The 20,195-nt window shown below is 50.5% G+C and overlaps 2 protein-coding genes across 6 annotated transcripts; one reads left to right on the top strand and one right to left on the bottom strand.

Annotated features, from left to right (window-relative positions):
• The first annotated feature begins 2,163 nt into the window (after window positions 1-2,163).
• On the top strand, window positions 2,164-10,742 carry TMEM54 (transmembrane protein 54). Of its 4 annotated transcripts, none has more exons than XM_078145486.1 (6): window positions 2,167-2,400; window positions 3,858-4,051; window positions 7,288-7,347; window positions 7,959-8,147; window positions 8,685-8,819; window positions 10,178-10,363. In XM_078145486.1, exons 1-6 carry the CDS (start codon window positions 2,385-2,387, stop codon window positions 10,346-10,348), a joined length of 765 nt encoding a protein of 254 aa, XP_078001612.1. In that variant the 5' UTR covers window positions 2,167-2,384; the 3' UTR covers window positions 10,349-10,363. The 4 variants fall into 4 exon arrangements, with proteins under 4 accessions (XP_078001613.1, XP_078001612.1, XP_020839129.1 ...); XM_020983469.2 differs by lacking the exon at window positions 10,178-10,363 and adding an exon at window positions 10,405-10,742 and having other exon boundaries at window positions 2,171-2,400; XM_078145487.1 differs by lacking the exon at window positions 7,288-7,347 and having other exon boundaries at window positions 2,164-2,400.
• Window positions 10,743-11,749: 1,007 nt separating this feature from the next.
• Window positions 11,750-18,430, bottom strand: HPCA (hippocalcin). Of its 2 annotated transcripts, XM_020983471.2 has the most exons (5): window positions 18,323-18,430; window positions 17,848-17,954; window positions 14,661-15,065; window positions 12,030-12,135; window positions 11,750-11,847 (listed from the first exon to the last, which is right to left on the bottom strand). In XM_020983471.2, the coding sequence occupies exons 3-5, from the start codon at window positions 15,036-15,038 to the stop codon at window positions 11,750-11,752; spliced, it is 582 nt and encodes a 193-aa protein (XP_020839130.1). In that variant the 5' UTR covers window positions 15,039-15,065; window positions 17,848-17,954; window positions 18,323-18,430. The 2 variants fall into 2 exon arrangements, with proteins under 2 accessions (XP_020839130.1, XP_020839132.1); XM_020983473.1 differs by lacking the exons at window positions 17,848-17,954; window positions 18,323-18,430 and adding an exon at window positions 17,609-17,699.
• Between the last annotated feature and the right edge of the window lie 1,765 nt (window positions 18,431-20,195).

The raw sequence follows: 20,195 nt of genomic DNA, 5'->3' as shown, positions 1-20,195 counted from the left end.
ACCTGCCTGAGCACATCCTGGGTCACTGACACTCCCTCCCAATCCCTTCCTTAAAGGCCCCACCCCATCTCCACCAGTCTCCCCTCCCCCACTATCCCAAGCTGACCTCCTTCCTCATCATTCTGCCTTTTTCTAGGGCCTTTTCAATTGAAAAGGGTTTTTTAAATGCCTACTTTGTGTCAGGTACAAAAGAGAAAAGTAATTTCTGCTCTCAGGGAGATTACATTCAAATAAGGGGATAGACCATGTTCACAGATAAATACAGGACATACATACATACATACATATATATACACACACACACACACACACACACACACACACACATAGTGATGGGGGGGTGGAGGAGGGAGGTAACTCTAACATCTAGGGAAATAAAATCACTTGAAAGAGGTGACCCTGGAGCTCATCTGGTGCCTTAACCCATGTTGTCTTCCTCCATCTTCAAGGTCTACTTCTGTTTTCTGCCTCCTCCAGGAAGCCTTCCCTGATTGCTCCTGTCTGCAGAGATTCCTGCAGAACACTCCCTTTCTCTGGAATCCTACAGCAATTATAGTCTGGTGTTCAGTCATTTTTCTTTTTTTTTTTTTTAAGGCAATTGGGGTTAAGTGACTTGCTCAGGGTCACGCAGCTAGTGTCAAGTGTTTGGTCTGAGGTCGGATTTGAACTCAGGTCCTCCTGATTTCAGGGCCGGTACTCTATCTACTGCAGCACCTAGCTGCCCCTTTCAGTCATTTTCAACTCTTTGTTGACCCCATTTGGGGTCTTCTTGGCAGATATACAGGAGTGGTTTGCCATTTCCTTCTCCAGATCATTTTAGAGATGAGGAACTGAGGTAAACAGGGTTAAGTGACTTGCTCAAGGTCACATAGCTAGGAAGTGTCTGAGGACAGATCTGAACTCAGGAAGATGAGTCTTGCTGCTCCAGGTCCAGCGTTCTATCCGCTGTACCACCCAGCTGCCCAAATTACAGTTTAGACCACATGCTATAGTGCCTGATTCTATAGCCTTTTGGAATGTACTCTCATCCTTTCCTTTATGAATCTTGTTTCTGAAACTTGACCAGAAGCTCCCTTAGAACAGAGCTTAGAGCTGTGAGCTCCCCTAATAGTCTACTGCTTCTCCCTCCCACTCCCTTCCACTCCAGTTTAACCAGTACTGAGTGAATGAATGGATGGATGTTGACTAGTCACATGTGGAAAGGGCTTTACAAGCTTTGAGTGTGTGTTCCGTCCATCAAAGGAGGGGCTATCGTGTAATGCAGAGAATACTGGACTTGGAGATGGGAGATCTGGGTTAAAATCTCTGCATTGACACTAGCAAGCCATTGAACATATCTGAGCCTCAGTTTCTTCATCTATAAAATGGGGGTAATAATCTCTGCCCTGCCTCCTTCCTATAGTTAAGATGATTTGACCCAGTGTATATGTGCTTTGCAATGATAAAAGCTGTTATTCTTTTAGGGCTGGATTTATTATCCCCATTTTACAAATGAGGAAACTAGGTCAGAAAGATTAAATCACACAGCAAATTTTCAGGGAAGCCAGGACTTAAAAATTCAAGCCACAGTTGTCTTAGAATATTAGAGCCAAGAAGGAAGCTTAGAGATTATAGTCCCCTCATTTTACAAAGGAGGAAACTGAGTCCCAGAGACATTAAGTGACTTGCCGAACATTACACAACATCAAAACAGAGCCAGGATTTGAACCTAGAGTCTTTGGATTCCAAATCCAATTCTCTTCTCAATCTATTGAACCAGACCAGAATGCAAGCCTAGGTCCCTAGCCATAAGTAGTAGGGTGACTGATTCATTTTGGCCACTCCCTAAAAAGGGGCAGTCTAGACCCTATTGGCCACCGAGCAAATACTTTGTCCTCTCTCCTCTCTGGACTGGAGCCCCACACAAAGCTGAGGGGCTAGGTGGTCTTTTGACTTGTGGAGGGAAACTTAGGCAGGGCTGGCTGGCTAAGCTGCTCCAGCCCAGCTGCCTAGGAGAGGGTGAGTGGGAGGGGTCAGAGCCGTGAATCATCCCTTCCTGGGGGCAGGGGGAGGTGGGGTCCTGCCCTTTGTGCCAGCTGAGCTGGTCAAACAGGAACTGGAGATGCAGAGGAGCTGCTGGGCTGGGCTGGGCCAGGGGCGGGCTGATGGGAAGGGAAGCAAAGGAAGGAGGCCGAGCCAGAGCCTCAGCATACAGAGGCGGGAAGAGGGTGCAGGCAGTGGGGACGTCCAGCCAAGCCACTCCCTTGCACCGCTGGGACTAGGCTGCGGCTTGGGAGCAGTGGTAGGAGGATGGACATGGGGCCTCTGGGAGGTCCCTGGGAAGAGGAGCCTCAGTAAGCCAGACCCCAGCAAGGAGCCTGGGACCCCTGCCCTTACGAGTCACGATGTGTCTGAAACTAGGTGAGCTAGCTCTTCTTGCCCGCCAACCCCAAGGGAGGAGGGAGGGAGGGAGGGAGGGAGAGATTGTCGTCCTGTCCCATATACAACTACCGAGCTGGAGAGTTCCTCAGAGAGCCGGGACAAGTTGTCCTCCCTAAAAAGCAAGGGGACCACCCGTGGTCTCTGAATCTCCTTCTAGCCCTGATATGATCCAGTCTGAGCCCTCCATTTTACAGATGGGGAAACTGAGGCTCAGAGAGAATAAAAGACTTGCCCAATAATTAGAACCCAGACCTCCCCAGGCAGGGCTGTTTGTTTTTCTTTCCCCAACAACACCCACAAAGGAACCTTTTAAGGTAGGAGTTCCAGATTCCCTCTCCTCAGCCCTGCTGTCTCCCAATACCCCAACGTGGTGGAAAGATCCCGGACTTGGGAATCAGGAGAAGTGACTACCAGTCCCTCCCTGCTCTGCAATCAGCTGACTTCCGGAAAGCCCCTTCTTCCCTCCGGGTCTCGGCTAAACTAAGTCATCTCCAAGCTTCTGATCAGCACTGACTCTTTTCCCCAGCCTGCCCCTACTACTACCACCTGCTCCCTTCCAAGGAGCTTCTCATGGGCCGGCCTCTCCCTCCTCTTCCAGCCCCAGTACATAAAGCCCCGTAAAGGAACTGCCTGGATTCTGGCTTTTCCCACTCAGATAAGGAACACGGCTCCCCCGGAGGGCTGGGAAAAGAAAAGATGAATATTGGAGATGTCCCTAGGGAAGTGGGGCAGTACAGCAGGTGAAGAATCACAGTCGGGGCAGCTAGGTAGCGCAGTGGATAGAGTACCGGCCCTGAAGTCAGGAGGACATAAGTTCAAATCCAGCCTCAGACCAAACACTTGACACTTACTAGCTGTGTGACCCTGGGTAAGTCACTTAACCCCATTGCCTAGCTTAAAAAAAAAAAGAAGAAGAAGAAGAAGAATCTCAGTCCTTCAGAGAGGGGACCAGTGCTATCAGGGGTAGAGGGACAGTCAACATTCATTTGGACTTTTCAAGCAGACTCCCTCCTCTGGTCCAGGCCTTAGCTTCTTCACCTGTACAATGGGACTCAGAGATGTCCCATTAGGCAGGACAGGTTGTCATGAAACTGTATGTGTGGCCACCAGCTTGGAAAGGGCCTGAGCCATTGTAAGGGGTATATCCTTGCCAGCTACTGGTATCTGGACTCAGGTGGGACTGGAGGAGGGTTCCATGAACATGAGGACAACGCCAGGCCACCCATAACCACAAGAAAATGCTTCCTAGACCCCCATCCCCAGGGCTCAATGACTGAACAAAATATTAATTGACCAACCAGGCTCTTCCTGAGAGTTGTAGATAGAGAAGAAGGTGGAGGGGAAGATGGACACTGGTCCCCGTGGGCAGGGAAGAGGGTGAGTGCAGAGAAAAGCTGGGCTCAGGACACTGACTCCAGCGCCCTTCCCTCCTCCAGGTGGCCTGAGCTGCAGCGATTACACAAAGATTTTGATGAAGACAGGCCTAGTGCTTCTGGTTCTGGGGCACATCAGCTTTGTCACTGCCGCGTTGCTGCACGGCACAGCCCTTCGCTTTGTCACAGACACCCACGATGCTGTCTCACTGCAATATGCAGTCTCCAACATCCTCACCGTCACCTCAGCCATCTTGGTACCCGCTAATCAGCTCACATTCCTAGGGAGAAGGGGATGTCGGGGGAGAGATCTCTGCGTGGTGGGAGGTGGTCATTGTCTGTGGGCTCAGAGAGCAAAGGTTAAAGGTTGGAATGGGGCTAAAGACAAGCTGCAGCTAGCAGGGAAGCTTAGATCGAAATCTGTTGGGCATCTAGTCTAATTCTCTCATTTTACAGAAAAGGAAACCTAGTCCTAGGAAGGTTAGGTGATGATACAAATCACTCTGTTAATGTTAGAAGATATCTTAGAAGATACTAGGATAGAAGATAACCTTAAACCAGGTTCTTAACCTGGACTCTGATAACTTGTTTTTTAAAAATATTTTTGGGGCAGCTAGGTGGCACAGTGGATAGAGCACCACCTGAAGTCAAGAGGCCCTGAGTTCAAATCCAGCCTCAGACCAAACACTTGACACTTACTAGCTGCGTGACCCTGAGCAAGTCACTTAACCCCAATTGCCTAAAAATTTAAAAAAAACTTGATAGCTGTATTCTAATATAATTGTCTTCCTTTGTAATCCTATGCATGTTACTTTATGCATTTTCAAACATTGTTCCAAGAAGGGTCTGTAAGCTTTGCCAGACTGGCAAAAGAGTCTAGGACACACACACAAAAAGCTAAAAATTCTTGCTTTAAACAGATCCATCTTAGTCTCTTGCCCACGAGAAGACAATCTCTTTGGAACCTCAAGTCACCCCAAGGGTACAGTCTGTGAAGAACTTAGCCTTGAGGCTGCCCTTCTATGTGGGCAATGCGTTGCTGCCAGTTTAAAGGGGCTGAGCCAGGCTACTTACCCCTGCCCAGCAGATGAGGGGGATTCTGGGGGCAGAATGTCACATACGTACGTTGTCAGATGGACTTGCTCTGCCCGTTGTTTTGGCTTAAATGTTTTTCTTTGTTACAAGAGAAGGTTCACTTCTGGGAACCCATGTCCAGAAATGACTGAATTTTTTTTTTGAAGGATCATTAAAACATTTTTAGATAGGAAAAAAAAACCAAAACATCCAGCCCACCCCTCCCCTCCATTCCTTCATGGTCACACCTGTTTTTGAGAGGCAACATGATGTAGCAGATAGGACCATAAAGACCTGCCTTTGAATCCCAGCTCAGACCTTTAACTAGCTGTGTGACCCTGGACATGTCATTTAACCTCTCTATGCCTCAGTTTCCTTTTCTGTAAAATGAGTGGGTAAGACTCAATGATCTCTAAGGTCCCCTCCATCTCTCAATCTATGATATTATGATTCCTTGATTTACAAATGAGGCTTCTCTCAAATGATGAAGCGCAACTAATCTTTATGCTCATGAAAGAAAAAAAATCAAAATCCAACATGCCTCCAAGAGGCTACAGACAAGTAGCTTCTATAAACGAAGGTTGGAGGAAGGCAAAGAAACACAGTAGAGGCTGGAGGCAGAAGCCAACAGCAGCGGGGCATCACGTACTGCCTCGGCCACTAACTGACGCTCTGCTACTTAATACTGTCTGTGTGCCTTTGGACGAGTCACTTCCCTCTGGGCTTCAATTTCCTCCACTATAAAATGAGAGGGATTGGAGAAGCTCTTAAGCACCCCTCCAGCTCTAGATTCGAGGATCTTATGAATCCAGATAGCGAATTGTGTGGCTTAGGTTCTGGGAATGGAGGATTCAGTGGGGGCTGGGACTGGGGGCAGAAGGCTCCCTTGAGAAGATAGCTTTTGAGTTGAGCCTTGCAGGATGGGTAGAATTGGCATGAGCAGAGGGGTAGGGCGGCATTAGAGGCTGCAATGGGCTTTGGAGGAAAGGGGCTCCCTCAGCCTTGAGGACAGGGACTGGCTTTTGCCTATTTGTGTATCCTCAGCCCTTAGCACGATGCTTGACACATAGTAGGCACTTAATAAATGTTGATTGATTGAGGAAGAAAGCCAGTCTGGAGCTAGATGGTCTCTGCATATGGAGGATGTAAAGGTAGATAAAGCCACATTGAGTAGGGGCATTTGGATTGGAAGGGAAGAGTCCCAAGGCAAGAGACCAACCTAGGGCTGTTACAGATAGTCAAGGTAAGATACAAGGAGGGTTTGGACGAGGATGGTAGCAGTGGGAGTGGAGAGAAAGGGTCAGATGTAAAGACACTAAGAAATAAGGGAAGTTGGGGCAGCTAGGTGGTGCAGTAGATAGAGCACCAGCCCTGAAGTCAGGAGGACCTGAGTTCAAATCCAGCCTCAGACCAAACACTTGACACTTACTAGTTGTGTGACCCTGGGCAAATCACTTAACCCCAATTGCCTAAAAAAAAAAGGGGGGGAAGTAGCTGTGCCACATAGAGCCCTAGATCTGGGGTCAGAAGTCCTGGGTTCAAATCTAGACTCTGCTGTTTACTAGCTGTGTGACCTCAATCACATAACTCAGCCTCTCTGGGCCTCCATTTCTTCATCTCTAAAAAAATTTTTTGTAAATCTTGAAAAGCTATATGAATAGAAATTATCGTATAAGTTATTAAAAGTAGGATCCACAGAACTTGGAATAGTGTTACAATAGAATCCCTTGCTCCTGGAAGAGTGGATGGGGTATGAGATCTGGGGAAAGAATTTCGTCTTTATAGCCAGTCCCAAGTCGCAGGCCCTACTCCCTTCTCCCAGCCCCCTTGAACTGGCAGTAATGTATGTGCCCACACAGAAGAGCCGCCTCGAGGCTAAGATTCATCACAGACTGTACCCCTGGTCTAGCTTGAGGTTCCAAAGAGACACTGGCTTCTCACGGGCAAGAGACAGCATCACGAAGGCATGGTGCTAGACTTGGAGTTAGGAACACCTGAGTTCAAATCTGGCCTCAGACACTTATTTAGCTGTGTGATCCTGGGCAAATCACTTATCCTCTCTCAGCTTCAGTTTCCTCATCTGTAAAATGGGGATATGATAGCATCTACATCACAAGCTTCTTGTGAAGGTCATTGAGTTAACATATACAAAGTATTTTGCAAACCTTAAAGCATTATAAAAATGCTAGTTATTATTATTGTTAATTATTGGGTTTTTTAAGGGCTTACATTGCTTTGGACCCCAGTGGGCAAGAGAGGAGGTTCCTTGAGAGGGCACCTCGAGGGTGGTCCTGGGAAAGTGATGGGTACAGAAGGAATGGCCTAAGGCCTCCTGATGCTTCTCTCTCCAACAGTGGCTGTGGGGAGACGGAGACAAAACAGAGGCCCTCTCCTCACTTCATGTCTTTTCTGCCCATAGATCATTGCCTGTGGGATCTCAGTCATTGTGCTGTCCAGATACCTCTCCCTCACCTCCCTGGTATAGTGGCCCCCAGAAACCCAGGCTTGGATGGGGATGGGAGGGGGCAAGAGGGAAAGGTGGGACCAGGCTAGGACAGGATGGGCAAGGGGTGAGATCAATCTGTCCTTGTGGGGTAGGGCAGGAGGTTTGGGGACCATGTCGTTGAGAAGAGTTGGGCTCCCCCAGAGAATATCCGGGTATTTGGGGTAGGACAGGAAATTTGGAGACCATATCACTGAGAAGAGTTGGGCTCCTCCAGAGAATAGCTGGGTGTTTGGATACAAAGAAAACAGCATTGTCTGGAGGCTCAGGAGAACAGCCTTCCTCCTCTGATTCACTGTGTGACTTTGAGTGATCTTCTTCCCCTGTTTTCTTCTACATAAAATAAGGAGGTTGGATTTGATGATTTCTGTCCCACTCCCCTTAGCTGAGATTTCTAGTACGTTACATACATGCATGCATGTGCACACACGCATTGCCCTGCCCTGATCATCTTGTGCTCTGAGCCCCCGAGTACTGGTCATAGATGGTGGGAGGAAAGACGTCTCAGCCTGTGGGTGGTGTGTGTTGAGGAAGGGGCTTATCTCTGGCCGGTGCCCCCTCCCCATAAATGGACCTCTTCCTTCCAGCGATGGACAGTGTTTGCTGCCAGCATAGCTGGTGCTCTCTTCTCCCTGGTCTGCTCCCTTGACCTCCTGGCATCAATCGCCATCACCTTTGCCAACCAGGGTCGGTCACTGCTTGCCACCTGTTCCTTTGGTAAATCAGAGCTCCTCTCCCTGACGCCGGACTGCCCCTTTGACCCCACCCGAATCTATGTAAGTGACTCCCAATGGTGGGCTTTCCTAGGATACGTGACTCCCCTGGGGACACTGTGCCTATCTGTGTAAATGACTGTTAAGTTTAGAACCCCCCTGATTTTCCCTTAGGTCCTATGTCCACCTTATGTGACCCCCCCACTTCAGGGTCCTCCCTATGTGAATGTTTTCTGAGGGCAGGTCTCCCTGGGGCTCCTAACTGCCTTCTTAGGCTTGTATGTAAGTGACCCTTTGAGTCTTGGCTCCCTGGACTGGTCTTTAAACCCCACGTGCACTTACGGAGGTGACTGTGGTGGGGCAGCCTCCCACCTGGTTCAGACTCAATTTTCTCTGGCTCTGAGCTCACTCTATGTGACCTTGAGGAAGTCACATGGCTTCTTTGGCCCTTAGCTTCCTCATCTGTAAAATGAGGGAGTCAAACCAGAACACCTCTGAGGTCCATTGGAGCTCTCCACCTATGACCCTATGATCCCTTAGGCTCTGGGCCAGGGTCATTCAGGGTCGCTGTCTCACCTCCTTCCTCCTCTCCTCCCACAGAGCTCCACCCTGTGTCTCTGGGCCATCTCCTTGGCCCTTTGTGTGGCTGAAAGTACCTTTGCTGTCCGGTCAGCCCAGCTCGCCCACCAGCTGCTGGAACTGAGGCCTTGGTGGGGGAAGAGGAGTCATCAATTGGTAAGGATTCTCCCACCCCTCCCTGCACTCCCATGCCCAGCCCTGTGCCAGGGCTGGGAGTCAGGACCCCTTGGCTTCTCCCCAGGAGCTGCCCAGGTGTGTGACCTCAGGCTGTCCAGCTGTGGGCACCCCTCATGCTTGACAGCAGATTTTTTCCTGTTTATTTCCTTATCCGGCAGGGGGCAAAAGTCACTGTCCCCAGTGAACAAAGGTGAGAAAACCTTAGGCTTAGCTAGGTATAGCTTTTGGTTGTCACCCTGCTAATCCTTAGAATTCAGGTCTCCTGAGTCCCCAGGCCAAGAGTGCTATCCCCTATCACCCAAAAAAGGGAAGCAAGCTTTCCACAGGCAACAGCTCCACCCTGTTAGCTAACAAAGGCAACCAGCCCTTTCCATGGGACTTTGCCAGCTCTCTTGGGCCTGAGAGGAGAGATATCAGCAGACTAAGGAGTGTTCCTAGAATTTCTCAATGCTAGGAGACACCTCAGAAACCACTGAGTTCAAGCCTCTCCTCTTCAGATAAGAAAATTAACTCCAGACATGGGAGTTAATGGGGACATGCCCAAGGTCCCCCCAATAAGTTAAAGATTGGAGTGGGAAAAAAGGAAAAAGAAAAGATTGGAGTGTGAAAGAGAGAAGATGGGAAGAGAGGATGTGTCTGGTGCTTTGGGCTCCCCAGAGGGTGGCCCTTGGAAGAGGCCACATAGCTCACAGGCCTCAAGATGAAGATTTTGGTAGTTACCTAGTCTAGCCTCCCATTTGATAGATGAGGAAACTGAGGCTCGGTGGAATTGTGGCTTGTCCAAGCTCAGGTAGAAAGGAAGCATCAGTGTGGGGCGGTGAATATGGGTCTTCTGACTCTAGGAGGCTCTCTTCTTCCCAAGGTACTAGAAAGCATCATTTCCTGACTTTTTCTTTGGCCCCTGAAATCTAATTGGCAAGACTGGCACATGTCTAGAGCAGGCTAACCAGGAGGGGGAATGGACACTAGAAATAACCTAAATGAGGAAAGATTACACGACCTCTCAGGGTTTTTCCAGATCAATGAAATGGAGGTGTGTATACTGGACGATACTTGAGAAAGACATGGTAGCTCTTTCCCGTCTGAAGGACTATAATGTGGGAAAGGAGTTAGTCTTGTTCTTCAAGGAGCACAGATGGGTGGAGGATGGGCAGAGTAATGGGGGCAAGCTTTTTAACAATTAGAGGTTATCTAAAGTGAAATGACTGGCCTTGGGAGGCCATTGGTTCTACTTTTGGAGGACCTCAGTCAGAATCTGAATGACTCCTTGTTGGAGATCTGCAGGGGGGTATTTCTGCATTGGTTGGGAATTTGGAGTAGATGCCTTTCCATTCCAGGATTTTGTGGCCCACTTCCGGATCAGGACTCCTTCTGGGAGGAAGGTTAGGCACAGAACCGTTCAGCTCAGCCCAAGCCTGTTTGTCACTACTTCTTCTCAGCTCCATTCACCCCTATCTAGGGTGTGTGTGTGTGTGTGTGTGTGTGTGTGTGTGTGTGTGTGTTGGTGAGGGTGGGCATAGATGGGGGACATACAATGGGAACTTCCTCATGACCTCCTTCACAGGTCACAGAAAGCTCAAGCCTTTGTGAGGGCCGAGATCTCCTCAGCTGCTCCAGCTTGGAGCCAGCACCCCTCTGAGAGATGAAGGACTCATCAGCTCCTGGGGCCCTGGAATCCTGGCCCCCTGTTGACCTGGGCCCACATCCCCCTGGGAAGCCCTGTGATCTCCTTTCTTTGAAGAAACCAGGCAGGTGCCTGAGAGCCTCCCCAGCCTGCCATGTGCCTGAAGCCTGCCTGACCCCCAAAGCCACCACTCCCAGTCCCAGGCCACTCTGGCCCAGGGCCCAGCACAGAGACAAGACTTTATTCTGAAGTTATTAAAAAGAACAAAGTAATTCCAAGTGGATGCATGCTCAGAGGAGGGGGCGGGGACTGCTGAAGCTGCCCCTGGGTCTGGGGGAGGAGGGGAGAGGAGGGGAATGTTTTGAGACACCCAGTTTTAGGGATGGGTTGGTGAAGGGAGTGGACAGGTCTGGGTGTCTGGGTAGAATGGGGGAGGGCCAGGGAGTGGGTAGACCCAGACCCACATCTGTGCATGTACATATGGAAAAATTCTCAGGGCAGGGCTGCCCCTGGGGGGAGGGGGCTCATGATTAGCTCCTCACAATCCCCTTCCCCCCCCCAGACCCCCAAACTGAAGCAGGAGAGACCCAGGCCTGGATAGGAATCCAGGGGGCTTGGAGGAGGGGGAAGAGAATGATGCCAGTGCCACGTGCCACTGGTACCTCCCCACCTCCAGAGCTCCTCCATCATCTCCAGCCCCCTCCACAGGCAGCTGCCCCAGCCTCCCTCCTCACTACCACCCCCCACCTCTCTCGAGTTATACAGCTGGCTAGGCCTGATATAGAGTGGGAGGCGTCCTGCTCTTGGCCGTGGATGGGGCCATCGAGTCCCCTTGGCTGAGAAACCTCATGGATAGGGAGGATCCCTTGGGTATCAGGCATCTAGCTGTCCTTGGACTTTGAGGGGAGGACCTGGGTGGGGGGGAGGGGGAAGCTCCTGGATGCATAGGGATACACTATCTTCCCCATTGCAAGTATGTCCACATGCCCAGCTCCTGCCCTTCCTATATCCAACCACCCCAGGGTGCTTGGGCTGAGCCCTAGTCAGAGGCTGAGGAAGGAGGAAACTCTACCCCTGCTATATGGAGATGGGGACCCAGGAATCTGGGGTAGGAGCAGGGGACAGCTTAGGCCCCACCCTAACCCGGGCTTTCCCAAAATCCAGTCTGGACACAAAGACATGGGAAGGGGAAGATGTGGGAGATAGGAATTGAAGACAGGGTAAGGCAGGGTCCCAGCCTGGCCCTCTACCCTTCCTTTTCCCCATCCCCCAGGAGACCCCAGGCTCAAAACTGGGAGGTGCTGCTGGGGTCACACTGAAGCAGCCGGACAATGGATGGGTCGCTCTTGGCTCCTCTGATGAACTCCTCCAGGGACAGCTTCCCTGGTGGGGAGGACAGTGGTCAGTTTGGAGAACATCAGTCATTTAGGAGGCAGTTGATGTGAGGGGAAGGCATCAATTTGTTGGTGAAGGACAGAAGGGATCAGGGAGTAAGGGGGAGTCTTCCTGGACAGGAAAGGGGCTTGGCCAGGGTCCCAGGGAGCCCCCACTCCCACTCCCCTCACCATCATTGTTTGTATCCATCTGACGAAAGATTTTCTCAGTTCGCTTCTCAGGAGTCGATTCATCCTCTGGCATCTTCATCACAGAAGACACCATCTTGTAGATAGCCTAGAGGTGAGGGGTCAAGAGAAAGGGGAAGACTGATTGATCAAGGGTGGGCTGGCCTGCTCTCCCCCAATCTCTTCCTCTGCCTTAGCATAGCCTTGCACAGATATTATAGCAACTGCTTCCTAAGTATTTGAGTTGAATTGGCCTGGGCTATCGGCCTGTGTGACCAGCAGGGGGTGCTCTGGGCCAGGATCCCTTCCCTCCACCATCTCCCTAGAACAAGAGCACAAGATTGAAGCCGAGGGCAAGGCCTGGAATGTCTCTTAACTTGGACCATCAAAGCAGAAGGAAACTGACGCTAGTGCACTCGGGAGAAAGTCCCCCCTTCCCGATTTATGCAAAATAGATGTAAATGAGCATCTGCTCTGGGAGTCCTCAGTTTGGGCAGTGTTGGGAGAGGGAAGGTGGGAGATCGGACCCAGCCAAGTAGAAATTATGCAAATGCACACATCAGGTGTCAGGTGTCAGGCTGGAGAGTCAGGAGTATAGGCAAGGCTGGTAAAGAGGGTTCAGCAACTGGAATATCAAGGAGGAGATATTCATACTAACTTATGTGAAATTATGCAGATGAGCACCAAGGGCAGGGCTTGGAGGTCCTCGACAAGCCATGCTGGGAGGAGGCACTGGTTACCATTGGAGGGGGATAGCTTCCCCTACACACACATACACAACACACACACACACACACACACACACACACACACACACACATACACACTGTAGGGAAACAGATTCAGATTCACCCTGCAGTAAAAAGTGAAATAATGACTCCAAGGAACATCAGATTCAAGGATACAGAGCTTAGACTCATGGAGGGAAGCTTGGAATTGATCTTACATATTAATTAATAATTAATAACTAACATTTCTATAGCACTTACTATGTGCCAGGCACTGTGCTAAGCACTTTACAATTATTAGCTCTTTTGATCGCATTGTTCAATCTCATCTACAGAGGAGGAAACTGAGGCAACATAAATTAGCAGCAGAGACCAAACTAGAATCTAGTTCTCCTAATCTTTGTAATTCTTTCTCCAACACCACACTACTTATTTGAGGGACACTAAGGATAAAAATCTGAATGAAACAAAGAGAACTTAGAAAGGAGCATCTCATGAGAAGAGCCTAGGAAGGTAGGTCAGGACCAATTGGTGAAGAGCCTTGAACGCCAGGATCAGGAATTGTGGCTTTGATCATAAGCTACGAAGCAGGGCAGTGAAGTGATAAAATGAGATTGAAGACAGGTATTGCAGTTGGCACCAGGCGAGGCACCCCAAAGCATTCAGTCCCCTCCCCTCTTACCCACCTGCTACCACTCCCTAGAATGACTCTTTCTTCCTTGCATGGATATACTTATGCTATTCCTCTGCTCTATAATCTTCAATAGCTCTCTATTGCTTCCATATAGCTTGTCTCCCATGTCTGTAATGTGCTCCCTTCTTACCTCTACCTCTTAGCATCCTTAGTTCTGCTTAGGATTCAGGTCAGGTGTCACCTCCTAGGGCAAGTCTTTCATGATTTCTCACCCCCACCCACTGTTGCTAGTGATTTCTCCCTCCTCAAATAAGCTTATGTTTATGCTGCTGTTTAACCTTTCATAGTCATGTCCAACTCTTTATGACCTCATGTGGGGTTTTCTTGGCAAAGACACTGGAGTCGTTTGCCATTTCTTTCTAGCTCATTTTGCAGATGAGGAAACTGAGGTAAACGGGCTGAAGTGACTTGCCCAGGCTCACACAGCTAGTAAGTGTCTAAGGCCACATTGTAGTGCAGATAAGTCTTCCTGATTCCAAGCCCAGTGCTCTAACCACCGCACCACATGTTATATCCCCCTATAAAGTGTAAGCTACTTGAAGACAATTTTCATTTTTGCTTTTATATCCACAGAGCCTTACACATATTAAGTACTTAAATGCTGAATTGCTTAATATAGTTCAGGCACTTGTGGCTGGCATTCAAGGCCTTTCCAATTTGATATCACCCTGCCTTTCCCACCTTATCTCGTATTACTTCACATACTCAAATTATGCTCCAAGAAAACTGGGCTGCCTCTCTGCACCTCCCTGCCCCAATATAAAGACCTTTTCCACCTTGGTGCCTTACCTACCCAATTCTCTAAGCCTATAATTGCTTCCCTCCTCCTCTTCACCATCCTTGAAATCTCATTTCAAATACCACCTCCTCCAGGAAGCCTTGTCTGAATCCCCTTTTAGTAATAACCTTGCCTCCCAACCCTCACACGGCACTTTGTATTTCTGCAGGGCACTTTCGTCATACTGTATCAATACATAGATACAATATACAATATGTACAATATACAACAGAGTGATCTATTTGTGTCATATCCCCCTACTAGAGACAATTTACAGTTTTCTCTACATTCTGTACCTCCCCCAGGCCCCAGAGATGCCCTGAACACAGGAGATGGTTATTAAATGTCGACTGAGGGAATGAATGAATGGATTGATTCTACTCTGCCAGGGCTGGTGGGAGGCCAAGGGGATGAGGGGGACAGCTGCACAGTACCTGGACAATCTCCAGCATCTCTTCCCGGCTGATGTAGCCATTGCCATCCAGGTCATACATGCTGAAAGCCCACATGAGCTTCTGCTCCAGTTTCCCTCGAGAGGTGACACTCAGAGCGATGATGAACTCCCGAAAGTCGATGGTGCCGTCCCCATTGGTGTCAAAGGTGCGGAAGACATGCTCAGCAAACTTGGAGGCATCTCCATAGGGAAAGAAATTGGCATAGATCTTCTTGAACTCTTCCACGTTGAGGATGCCAGTGGGGCAGTCTTTCAGGAAACCTTTGTACCACTCCTGCAGCTCCAGATCGGAGAACTCCGTATTTTCTCTTAGGTCCTGTAGCATCTCTGGGCGCAGTTTGCTATTTTGCTTTCCCATGACGGAGGCAGTGGGACTCCAGAACCCCTGCTTGCATTCCACAGGAAGAGAAGGAAAGAGAGAGACATGGAAGGACAGAGATTCAATGATGGGGGGAAGCGACAGAGGCAGTGCCAGAGACAATGTTGAAGACAACAGAGATGCAGACAGCAGGAGTCATATCAACAGGGAGCCAATGAGGTGGCCAGGGACAAAGGGAGTAGATAGGGATAGAAGGATGCAGGGAGGTACAGAGAAATAATGAGAGGGAATCAGAGAGGCAGACAAGGAGAGACATACAGAGAAACGGATAGCAATAGAGACAAGAGGATTGAGTGAAGCACAGAGAAAAGTGACAGGGAGCCACAGAGAAAGAGACAGAAACAGACAGATAGTGATAGACAGGAGGATGGGGAAAAGCTCAGAGAAGTTGTAATGGGGAGCCAGAGAGAAAGAAACAGAGAGAGACAAGGAGAGAGGGATGGAGAGACAGTGATAGATGGGGGATCGAGGGAAGCACAGAGAAATAGTGATAGGGAGTTAGAGGGATGGAGACAAGGACAGACAGAGCAATACAGGGATGGAGGAAAAGAGAGAAAGCAGAGATGAACAGTTACATACTTGTAACTTGAAGGGAAGGATGGAAAGGAATGGGGATAGGTGCAAGGAAAGGAAAGACAGCCAGAAGGAAGGTTGGAGAGGATGGAGAGCCTGCTTTCTTTCAGACTCCATCACCCTCTTGACCTAAGATCCTTAAGCTTCCTCCAAGAACAGGCTCAGAAAGGAAATTCTTCAGTGAGAATAGGATGGACCTAGAAATGTCAGGGCTTGCTCACCCAACCCCATTCTGCTGTTTTCCTCTGCACTTTGCATGACCTAACTTGTACCCAAGCACACCTAAGACCACTATCACATTACTCATGCACACGACATTGCAAAATTCTCAGATGAGAGCGCTGGCCATTGCCAACCATGTAGCTCCACCTTGTTATTTTACAGATGAAGAAACGAGGGGAAGTGACTTGGCCAAGGTCACACAGCAAATCAGTGGGCTGGGACCCACACCCAGGCCTTTTGATTCCCAGGCCAGGACTTTCTCTCCTGCTCCCTCTACCACTCTTCAGAAAGTTGACACATACTTGCGCATGTATAATCATATTCCTAGACATTGGCCCCTGCACCACTCCTGTGCCCCTTCATACACTGGAAATATTGTGGGTGTTAGGGCAGCAGCCCTTTGTCATTCCCCTCCTGCTGTCTTGTGGTGAGGAAGATCCTGTGCCCCCCCCTTTACCTTTCACAAGATCTGGAAAAGCCACACTTCACAGGAAGAAAGAAAAGAGATGGGACAGAGGGGGGAAAGGGCGTCCTGGAAATGGCTGACCAGTCTGGGGGTGTGTATATGTGTTTGTATGTGAGAGAGACAAGAGAGATAGAGAGAGAATGGGCAGCAGTCTCTGTGAGTCCATGTAATTGCATGTGTTCATGTACAGATTTGTGCGTGCATGTAATTGTATGTATACCAACATATTGGTCGCATACACGTGGAATGATATATTTGCATATGCACGTGGAATGATATGTGCCTGCAAAATGCATGATTTTATATTCTTGTACCTAAATGTCTGTAGGCATGCAAATACATGACTGCATGTATGTGCATAAACCTGTGCCTATGCATGTTATCTATGTGTGCATGCATCTGCATCTAAGTCCATGCATGTGTATATATATTCAGACATCCATATCCCTGAATATATGTATATGTATATGTGTACCTTTCCCTCTTGGATCAGTCCTCCCTATCCTAAGAACCCTGATATGCCACCTTCCTCTCCAAATCTTGAGGCTTTGGGCTGGGGACCCAGGCCAGTGATATGCTCCCCACCTGCGGGGGGGGGGGGAGTCAGGGAAGAAGACCCCCCAGTCATTGGCTTTTCTGCCACCAAAGAAGCCAGGCCTGCAGTATGGAGAGTACTTGGCTCCTGCAATAAGGGGCTCTGGGAACCAACAAGAATAGGGCAAGGTCTGTCTTCTCAGGCCTCAGATCACTGGGAGGAGGGAGGGTGGCACACCAGCATAGTACCTTCTCCTTTCTGCAGCCTTCCAAAGTGACTTCAACCCCACCCCCCTCAAAGGGAGAAGGGGACAAAAAATAAGGGGCTAGAGCCAGCAGTCCCAAAGATTCTCCCCCCACCCCTCAAGAAGCAGAGAAACATCCTGGTTTCCCCTCTGCAGAGAAGTGCCAGAGCCCCCCTCCTCTGCCCACACCCAGTACCCACACAACTGGAAACCCATCTCCAGAACTCCCAGTGTGGCCTGAAAAGACTGCCATAGACCATTCCCGGGCTGGAAACCCTGAACCCAAGTTCCTCTGGGTATGCCGGCGGCTCCTGGTCCATCCGTTCCTCTCCCTTCCCTGGCCCCATTCCATTGTCCCATCTTCCTACCTCTCCAGTCCCCCTTCAAAACCCCAAAGCCCCCTGACTCTGCAATCCCCCAATACCCGATAAAATCGACATTGTCCCACCCCGGTTCTGGGACACCCTCTCAGCCCCAAAATTCCTATCCTTGCTCTGGGATACTCCTACCCATATTTCCCCGCTCCCTCTGGACACCCTCCACCACAATTGCAGTGGGGCTCCTGCTCCGGTTCTCAAGGCAGTGGAGGCAGTGGAGAAATGGGGATCCCCGGGCCAAGCAGCGAATCCGGCTTCTAGAGAAGAGGGGGCGGGGGTCCCAGGAGCAGCTCCCCCATTCCACTCCCCTGGGCATCCTCCCCCACCCTCTGGAGCCCCCAGCCCCTCCCAGGAGCGCAGCCCCCACTCACCCCTCTGCAAGAAGACACTGACTACGCAGGGAAGCCGAGGCGCTGTAACGGGGGAGGCGACTGAGGGCGGCCGGAGGGGCGGGGGGAGGCCCAGGAGGAGTGGGATGCTGGAAGGCAGGAGAAGGGGGGTGCTGGAAGGCGGGAGGGAGACGCCCCACAGGCAGTCCTACCACCTCCCTCCTCCCCAGGCCCAGCCGTGGAGTCCCTCCCTCTCTCCAGGGACTCCCCAACGCCCCCTGCCCGGACGGACGCTGACTGCGGGGTGTGGACCTCGCCTCACTCACGCCCCCCCCCATTTGGGAAGGGGTGGCACTCATCACCAAGCTGGACCCCGACCTCTCTCCCCAAAGCAATGTCGGTCCCCTGCTCCTTCCTCACACCTCTCCCCTTTAGTCCTCAGACCCCAGTCTCCCAGGAAGAGGTGCCCTCCCTAAAGCTTGGGGAAGGGACCCCGGGCTTCTCCCCTCCTCCCCACCTGCTCCGGAGCCCAGGTCTCTGCCCCGCGAGGCACCTCAGATTCCTCCGAGGAGGCTGCTGGCGCCTCCCCGTGCACCGCCCCCGCCCCGCCCGCAGATACCCCTCCCTAGGCCTGGATCCCCCTGAGCTGAGTGGAGCCAGGCAGAGGGGGATGGGGGCTCGCTGATGGGAGACTTGGTATCTGGTGAGGCAGGAGCAGCTAGGGGGTCCAAGGGAACCCCTCCCCACTCGCACTCCCACCTCGTGGGTCGGCTTCGTCCGCAGCCACGCCCCCTCCCCTGCCCCGCCCCCCGGGACACCCCTCCTGGAAGCCCTGGCCCGAGGGTCGCCAAGGCGCACTCCAGAGACCGCAAGGCAAGGAGAGGGGCGCTGGGGTTGGGGGGGGGCAGGTTACCAGGACAAGTGAGGACAGGAACCGCCCCCTCCCCACACACCCACGCGCCGGCGCAAAGCAGGAGCTGCTGCGGGAGGCTTGCGGGGTGGAGGGGCGGAGGGGACACGCGGATTGTGTGGTGGCTCAGCTGAGGCCAGAGGGTCTGTGGGAGGCACTGAAAGTGAAGGAGGGAGCTCCATGACCTTGGCCTCCAACCTGTGCCCCGCTCCGCCTCCAGGTCGTAGAGGGGATGGACCCAGGCAATGGCAAAGCAGAAGAATTCCGGTCCATTCCCCTGTCTCCAGGCAGAACGGCATCTACCTGGCTCCCAAGTAGAGCCCATGGAACCAGAACACGGTGGAGCAAGTTCAAAGGCCTAAGTTCAAGTCTAGCCTCTCTTACTTCTTCCCAGAGTCACCTTGGACCAGTCACTTTATTTCGAAAATTTCCTCATCTGTAAAATGTGTATAATAATTGGTAACACAGGAGTGGAAAGAGCTCAACGTTTGGAATTGAGACACCTGGTTTCAAATGCTGGTTTTGACCTGTTTGACTTTGGGCAAGTCATTGTCCTTCTCTGGACCTCCTGAGTCCTGTCTGCTTTAGGGAGTTGTGGTGAGGATGATTTAAAGTTTGCAAAGTGCAACAAACCTCTGATACTGGTAGTTTAAGTAATAATATCCCCATTCCACAGAAGAGAAAACTGAGGTTTAGAGAAGGGGAATGACTTATCCAATGTCACAGAGTACATGAGAGCCCTAATGAACTGAAATAAAATAGTTTTAAAATCCCAAGGCACTATAAAAATGCTGTGATCTGATTGGAGGTCCTCTAATAACCTCTTCCTTTTGGGAAAGGGAAAGGAACATGCATTTTTCAAGCACCTACTATGTGCCAGGCACTGTGATCTTTGTTGTTGTTCAGTTGTATCTGACTCTCCATGACCGAATTTGGGGTTTTCTTGGCAGAGATACTGGAGCGGTTTGCCATTTGCTTCTCCAGCTCATTTTACAGATGAGGAAACTGAGGCAAACAGGGTGAAGTGACTTGCTCAGGGTCAAACAGCCAGTAAGGATCAGAGGTCACATTTGAACTCAGGTCCTCCTGACTCAAGGCCTGGGGCTCTAGCAGCCACCTAGCTGCCCTAAAGTGCTTTACAAATATCTCATTTGATCCTCACAACAACCCTGGGAGGTAGGCACTGTTATTATCCCCATTTTACAGCTGAGGAAACTGAGGCAGACAGAGGTTAAGTGACTTGTCCAATGTCACCCAGCTAATAAGTGTCAGGGAATCCAGAGAGGGAAACATATTTTCCCATCATCCCCTCTCCTGAGAGTCCTGCCCCTACCTTGCTCTAGAAAGATTCCCTATTCTCCAACGGCAGCAGGATTCCATACTGGATCAGAAGTCAGAGGGACTGGATTCAAATCTGGTCTCTGCCACTGTCTAATCTCAGTTTCTTCATCTGTAAAATGGGAGGGCAGGAAGGGAACTT

The sequence above is a fragment of the Phascolarctos cinereus genome, unplaced genomic scaffold (assembly GCF_003287225.1).
Source record: "Phascolarctos cinereus isolate Bilbo 61053 unplaced genomic scaffold, phaCin_HiC Scaffold_726;HRSCAF=1367, whole genome shotgun sequence".
In the NCBI taxonomy this organism is placed as follows: Eukaryota; Metazoa; Chordata; class Mammalia; order Diprotodontia; family Phascolarctidae; genus Phascolarctos; species Phascolarctos cinereus.
Note: the sequence above shows the minus strand (reverse complement) of the source record. Positions and strands in the feature narration are given on the sequence as shown.